This window comes from Penaeus vannamei, chromosome 14 (assembly GCF_042767895.1).
Source record: "Penaeus vannamei isolate JL-2024 chromosome 14, ASM4276789v1, whole genome shotgun sequence".
In the NCBI taxonomy this organism is placed as follows: domain Eukaryota; kingdom Metazoa; phylum Arthropoda; class Malacostraca; order Decapoda; family Penaeidae; genus Penaeus; species Penaeus vannamei.
This window is the reverse complement of record NC_091562.1, coordinates 5809940-5817439: the sequence shown is the minus strand read 5'-3', so window position 1 is coordinate 5817439 and position 7500 is coordinate 5809940. Positions and strand designations below refer to the sequence as shown.

Genomic DNA, 7500 nt, shown 5'->3' with positions numbered 1-7500 from the left:
ATTATGATATAAATTATTATAACCATAATTGCAATAATATTTTGCACATCAGTATAAAATGTATAAAAACAATGGTGCAGATAATTAACTCTATAATGAGAGTAACCATAGCAACAACCAAGAACTACAACAACAACCAAGAACTACAACAACAACCAAGAACTACAACAACAACCAAGAACTACAACAACAACCAAGAACTACAACAACCAAGAACTACAACAACAACCATAACAACAGCCCTAATTACAGAACACTAATGTTAACACGTGACCTTCGTAATAACACTAAGAATCCAGCGCCACCCTGCTCGCGCGCCACAAACATCTGGCACTGATGCTCTTTTAAGTTTCCCGGCAGCCGGCCATGCCACTTCGCACCTGATGCCTTCCGTAGCCAAGCCAGGGAATGCCAACCCCTTTGTAGACCCAGCACGCGATGCTCTCGATAGCCCGATGGCATTAAGAGAAAGAGAAAAAGTGATAATGAGAGAGGGAGAGAGAGAGAGAGAGAGAGAGAGAGAGAGAGAGAGAGAGAGAGAGAGAGAGAGAGAGAAAGAGAGGGAGAGAGAGAGAGAGAGCTCTCGATAGCCCGATGGCATTAAGAGAAAGAGAAAAAAATGATAATGAGAGAGAGAGAGAGAGAGAGAGAAAATGATAATGTGACAGCTTAAGTACGACAGGAGGAGAACGGTTTGGATAACGATACGACGGTATCGAAATGGACGCAGGCGCAGGAGGAGAAGCACGAGCAAAGGTCAACTGAACGACCCTCCCGTAAAGCTCTCGCGTCTAAGCTTACAAGTCTCGTTCTCTCGGTTAAGAGCGAGGCTTGATGGAGTGAAAGCTCTTCGCGGCTCCGCTTCGGCCGGCGAGAGACTGGCTTCTGCGGGGGATGACGAGGATAAGAAAAAGATAAAGAAGAAAGAAAAAGATCAAGAAGAAAGAAAAAAAAAGATTGCGTCATTTTTGCCCCTTCTGTTTCGATAGGCTTCGGCGTTCCTGAGTCTAGTCGTCGATCTCCCCCTCCCGACTTTTTTTTTAAGGCGGCGTAATAAATCGATTTTGGTTTTTAATATAACAGCAGGGGAGGTGAGGTAATGTCTCTGTGACGTTGATGCCAGGAGAAGAATGAGGGAGGGAAGGGCGGAAAGAGAAGAGAGAGAGAGAGAGACTGGAAGAGAGAGAGAGAGAGAGACTGGAAGAGAGAGAGAGAGACTGGAAGAGAGAAAGAGAGAGAGAGAGACTGGAAGAGAAAAAGAGAGAGACTGGAAGAGAAAAAGAGAGAGACTGGAAGAGAAAAAGAGAGAGGCTGGAAGAGAGAGAGAGAGACTGGAAGAGAGAGAGAGAGAGAGACTGGAAGAGAGAGAGAGAGACTGGAAGAGAGAGAGAGAGAGAGAGAGACTGGAAGAGAGAGAGAGAGAGAGAGAGAGAGAGAGAGAGAGAGAGAGAGAGAGAGAGAGAGAGGCTGGAAGAGAGAGAGAGAGAAAGAGAAAACAAAATGGACAGGCAGTGGAAACAAAGTCACATAAAAACAACACATTGAGACAGGAAAAGTAATCCTCTTAAAAAGTCACTATTCTTGCACCTTTCAGAATCTCATCCATATACATAGGTGACTACACCCCCACCCCCCCCATGAATATTACAAATAAAGTTCCTCCACTATCACACGGGCACATCAGTCTTACGACAATTAACAGCACACCTTTATAATACGGAGAGATCGGTAAATAAATAGATAAATGAAGATGTAAATAAATATAAGAATCACGTTGTCCTATACCCTTGGCACTGGTCGCCCTATGCCCTTGGCACTGGTCGCCCTATGCCCTTGGCACTGGTCGCCCTATGCCCTTGGCGCTGGTCGCCCTATGCCCTTGGCGCTGGTCGCCCTATGCCCTTGGCCCTGGTCGCCCTATGCCCTTGGCGCTGGTCGCCCTATGCCCTTGGTACTGGTCGCCCTATGCCCTTGGCACTGGTCGCTCTATGCCCATGACACTAGACATCGGAGGACGCCCCCCCGGCTCAGGTGCGTCCCTCATAGCATATTCCTCCCCCGTGGCGTGTCCCTTCCTTCATCACGGCCGAGGGAGCTCCGAAAGTACTTGGCTGTGATGTAAAGGCAGCGCGAGGACGGGCCAAAGATCTCGCGAGTGGAGACACAGAAAAGGGATTCCAGCCGAAGATTTCGTGTTAATTCTATTGAGCATTTATATATTTTTTTTGTTTATTTATTTGTTTATTTTCTATTCATTTGATTGATTTATTGATTCTTTTTATCTTATTTATTTATTGATTTGTTTATTTTCTATTCATTTGATTGATTTATTTATTCTTTTTATCTTATTTATTTATTGATTTGTTTATTTTCTATTCATTTGATTGACTTCATTTTTTTCTTGTTTTTTCTTTTATTCGTTTGATGTAACAGATTGATTTGTTCGTCGGAGGAACACTGCAATTAATAGGATCTAACGGAATCTGTGATCAGCCTTCGGATAATGTGATAGCTCCGCCTTCTGTAATTCGAGCATGTACCTCTCTGTGATTTGTTTATTTATCATTATTGATTGATTAGGGGCCTGTTGTGAAGGAGAAGCCGGTCAAAGCGATGCAGGAAACTTAATTACGATCTTGTATAAGTAATTTCAAGGTACATATGATTAATTACCTTGGAATTACCTTGAGTAATGTGATACCTCTCTCCATTTCATTCTTCCCGTTTCTCAATTCTTATTTATAATTTTCATAGATATTGTGATAAATAGTCCTATGCACACATTTACACAGGTTTGTATAATATATATATATATATATATTGTAGAAAAGGTATGAATTAGACTGGATATCTCCACAATACAAGAGATGTATTTGACCGGTTCCGATTACGTCTTCGTCAGAAATACATTTGTCAACATGGATACGGTTCATATATATATACATATATATATGTGTGTATAATATGATCAAATATAATATATGATATAATACTGATAGATATATAGACATAGATATGTCTCGAGGGAGAGGGAGAGAGAGAGAGAGAGAGAGACAGAGAAAGAGAGAGAGAGAGAGAGAGAGAGAGAGAGAGAGAGAGAGAAGAGAAAGACAGAGAGCAGCAGAGAGAGCAACAGAGAAAGAGAAAGAGAGAGACAGACAGAGAGCAACAGAGAAAGAGAGAGACAGAGAAAGAGAAAGAGAGAGAGAAAGCAGCAGAGAGAGAGAGAGAGAGAGAGAGAAAGAGAGAAAGAAAGAGAGAGAGAGAGAGAAAGAGAGAGAGAGAGAGAGAGAGAGAGAGAGAGAGAGAGAGAGAGAGAGAGAGAGAGAAAGAGGGAAAGAGAGAGAGAGAGAGAGAAGGAGAGGGAGAGAGAGAGAGATAGATAGATAGATAGAGAGAGAGAGAGAGAGAGAGAGAGAGAGAGAGAAAGAAGGATTTAGAGAGAGAGAGACGATACCTGTAACTTTATGAAAATCTCTTCGCAACGTGAGGCCTTGTCACGTTGCTATGCTTTATCACACAGCGATGACCTGAAGCGCTAACGCCTTCACTGCAACATGAAATCATTTCCATTAGCAATGCAGCAAAATGCGACTTGAGAATCTTAATTTTGTGTATTCACATTATCCTATTTCAAATCACACTTTGTTTTGATTATTATTCTTGCATTTTAGTCATCATTTTCATTGAATTTCACTGCCAGAAAATAAATGTATAAATTCCGTTTCTGTTCAATTTTTTGCCTGGAAACTCTCCCAACGGATCGTTGCGCTGATTGAGATATGAAGTTAATCTTCCCTGCCGGTATTATATACTTCTATTCATATGCTACACTTTGTTGCATCTCGGATTTTTTCTGTAGTTCTTTTGAAAACGTTCACAGCAGTAATCTTGCTATTTTTTCTTTCACAGAACGAGGAGTGAGAAAGCCGTGGATTGAAGCAGCCTCCGCCAACGCCATCTATGAATCTGAAGCGTTACTAGTCCGACATCGTAGTCATGGAATAAAAAGCGCAGTCGACGTCAGTCCGTTTAGAATTCATTTTATATTTGTTCGCGTAAAATATACGATGATTTGATTTTTTGTTTCAAGGAAAATAGTGATGAATTTAACTAATTTGTTTTTAGTCGAGCAGCTGAGCCGCTCTAGTGCGATTTCACTCGTGTAACGCGTGTCTGTCCGTCATTCCTGAAAATGTGCATGTAGCCCGTTGGAAAGGCACCGAAGAGGGAGAGGGGGAACAGAGGAACAAAGAAAATCGTCCCCGAAAACGCAGACATTCGCCGCTCGCCCCCGCAGCTCGCCATCTGCCATGGAGAGGCACAAACGCAAGTGATGACAGGCGGACTCGGCAGGCAGCAAGCGCGCCCTTCGGAGATGGACTCAGGCCTCACAGTTCCCGTCTCGCTCCATCTCGCGGCCAGGTGAGATAATGAGAAAGCTACACCAGGCGAAATATAACTTCAAGGCAAAGAGAAGAAGAAGAGCAGCCAAGGTCAGAGTCTCCACGGTAATGACAAAGGTAGCGATGTAGCACTGTCTTGACCCGAGCACGCACTATCAACGTAAAAGACTTTAGCTCTTTGGTACATCATATAGATCGTACGTATATGCATATCTACATGTATGTATATACATCTACTCCACTGCACCCACACTCCGCTTGTCGCTAGATTTAGTGTATCCCAAGGAACATTCTAGAAAGAAGCAGAGGCCTACCGTAGAAGGAGACCCGCTCCCCGAGGCGCCGAAGAGCCGAGAGAGTCGAACGCACATCGAAGACGCCGCCGGTCAAGGGAGCCGAGGAGGTCAGGCTGCAACATGCGCGGGATCCTCTTGCTAGCTGACCTCGAGAGGCTGCTGACCCCGCACATGCGCTGAGGGTGAAATGAAGAAGCAAAACGTACGTACGCTCTCCCTGATCGTCATCACCCTGACCTATCTGCTTGTGGGGGCGGCCGTGTTCGACGCCCTCGAGTCGGAGCACGAGAGCAGGAAGTCGCAGGCTCTCGCAAGTAAGTGCCCCAGACTGTTCCTCGCCGCTAGAGAAGGCATATCATGGATTTATATATATGTTTCTGTGTGTGTATCTGTATCTATATCTATCTGTCTCTGTCTGTCTCTGTCTCTCTGTCTCTCTGTCTCTCTCTCTCCCTCTCTCCCTCTCTCTCTCCCTCTCTCTCTCTCGCTCTCTCTCTCTCTCTCTCTCTCTCTCTCTCTCTCTCTCTCTCTCTCTCTCTCTCTCTCTCTCTCTCTCTCCCTCTCTCTCTCCTCCCTCTCTCTCTCTGAAATATATACATATATATATATATATTGTATATATATATATATATATATATATATATATATATATAATATATATACATATATATAATATATATATATATTATATTATATATATATTATATATATATACATTATATACATATATATATATATATATATATATATATATATATATATATATATATATATATATGTATATATATACATATTTACATACATTCACACACACCTCATGTTAGACCTCAATCCTCTAGCTAACGTTTCCTGTAATCTGACAGGTATTTATTATAATCACTAACATTAATCTGTTCAAAAGTGGGTTGATATAAAAATATGTATATTACGTTTGATATCAAATGTGTTCCACGATTAAGCAAATAAAAAAGCAATGTTTAAGTTCATCAATCACATTCCCAGCACAAAGGTGAATAGGCAATATTCTTGAATAACCATTCAACATGGACGTGAATCGCTAATATGATTTAAGAATACAGTATTATTCCTCAAAACAAATGATACAAACAAGTAAAAATCGAATCTCAAACCTGGACATACGCTCTCGATTGCCCTTATTATATAAATGAAGTTTAATGTAACAACCCACGATAAAAATCTCCATTCTTGTTGTTTACTTTATCTTTCACCCGTTAAAAACATTTTAAACTGTAATCAAATACAACAAAAAGCTTTATTCGTGTAAAATTATCGAAATAAAGGTAGCAGAAGGCTTATTACTTTTACACTCTTTCGGCCTAAGGATCGTGAGTTGTAAACAAAACATTCCAATACTTTTCTCAAGTTATCGAGATACTATCTCGTATTTCATTTTAGCTCTTAACAGCATTTTCATGATTCTCACAAGAGTAGAAAAATAAGAGTAATATTTTAATAAAGTTCACATAACGAAACCATACAGAGTTGGCAAAGCAGATGAAGATTAATCATATACCATTTTTACAAGTACAAAATATCGTTTCAAGAAAAGAATTTTAGTTTCTGTAATGCAGTACTGAAAATACAAATACAATTTCATTATCTGGCACAGAAAAAGCGAAGTTGATAGAACAATCGTAACAGTATGTATATATATGTATATATATACACACACATACACGCACACACACACACATATATATGTATATATATGTATGTATATATGTATATATTTGTATGTAATATATATATATATATATATATATATATATATATATATATATACATATATATATATATGTACTTATATAGATATATGCGTGTGTGTGTAGGTATGCGTGTATGTGTACACACACACAAAACACACACACACACACACACACGCGATACACACACACACACACACACACACACACGCGATACACACACAAACACATGTACGGACGCCTGCACTATTACTGTTCCTATGAACTACTATTACTACTAATAATTCTTTACCCCTATCACTCCCCCCCCCCCCCAAAGACGCAGGCGCGCCAACCCCTGTACAAAGTGATTATTCAGGAAGGGATTATGACCGGGCCGACAGTGGCTTCAATAGCTTTTAATGATCAGAGCCAACTCTCCCTCCTCTCCCCTTCTCCCTCCTCTCTCCTTCCTCTCCCTCCCCTCCCTCCTCTTCCCCTCTCCTTCCTCTCCCTTCCACTCTCTCCTCTCCCCTTCCTCCTTTTTACGTTTTCCTCTCTCACTCCTCTCTCCTCCTTTCCCCCCTTCCTCCCTTTTTTCCTTCGCATCTCCCTCCTCTCCCTTCTTCCTCCTATCACTCTTCCTCCTTTTTTTCCTTTCCCCATCTCCCTCCTCTCCCCTCTCCCTCCTCTCACTCCTCTCCTTCCTTTCCCCCTCTCCCTCTTTTCCTCCCCTCTCCCCCTCTCCGTCCTCTCCCTCTCTCCCTCCTCTCCCTCTCTCCCTCCTCCGCCCGACCTCTAATTCCTCCTTCCTTCCTTTATGCCACTCGGATCGCCTTTGCAATGGGAGATCCAAGGGCCTTTCAGATCGAAGGAGGGAGCGAAGGAGAGGAAGATATGAGGAATAGGGGACGAGGGAAAAAAGGGGATAGGATGGAAGAAGACGAAGAGGTTGAGAGGGTAAAGGAAGAGGAAGGGTGTGGAATGGAAAGGAAGATGGAATGAGGTAGGGTGTGTATGCGAAAGGATACGTGTTTTTTGTTTTTTTTTTTCTTTAGGGGGGGAGGGGGTATATGGTGCTTATTCACACACAGT

General features: G+C 41.9%; 1 protein-coding gene across 1 annotated transcript in view; it reads left to right on the top strand.

Moving 5' to 3' along the window:
* LOC138864005 (two pore potassium channel protein sup-9-like) overlaps nucleotides 1–7500 on the top strand; it is a 525912-nt gene that overhangs the window by 114393 nt on the left and 404019 nt on the right. Inside the window, exon 2 of the mRNA XM_070129650.1 lies at nucleotides 3913–5016. Within this exon, the coding sequence (XP_069985751.1) occupies nucleotides 4890–5016 (127 nt within the window). The 5' untranslated portion in view covers nucleotides 3913–4889. The remainder of the gene's footprint in view (nucleotides 1–3912; nucleotides 5017–7500) is intronic.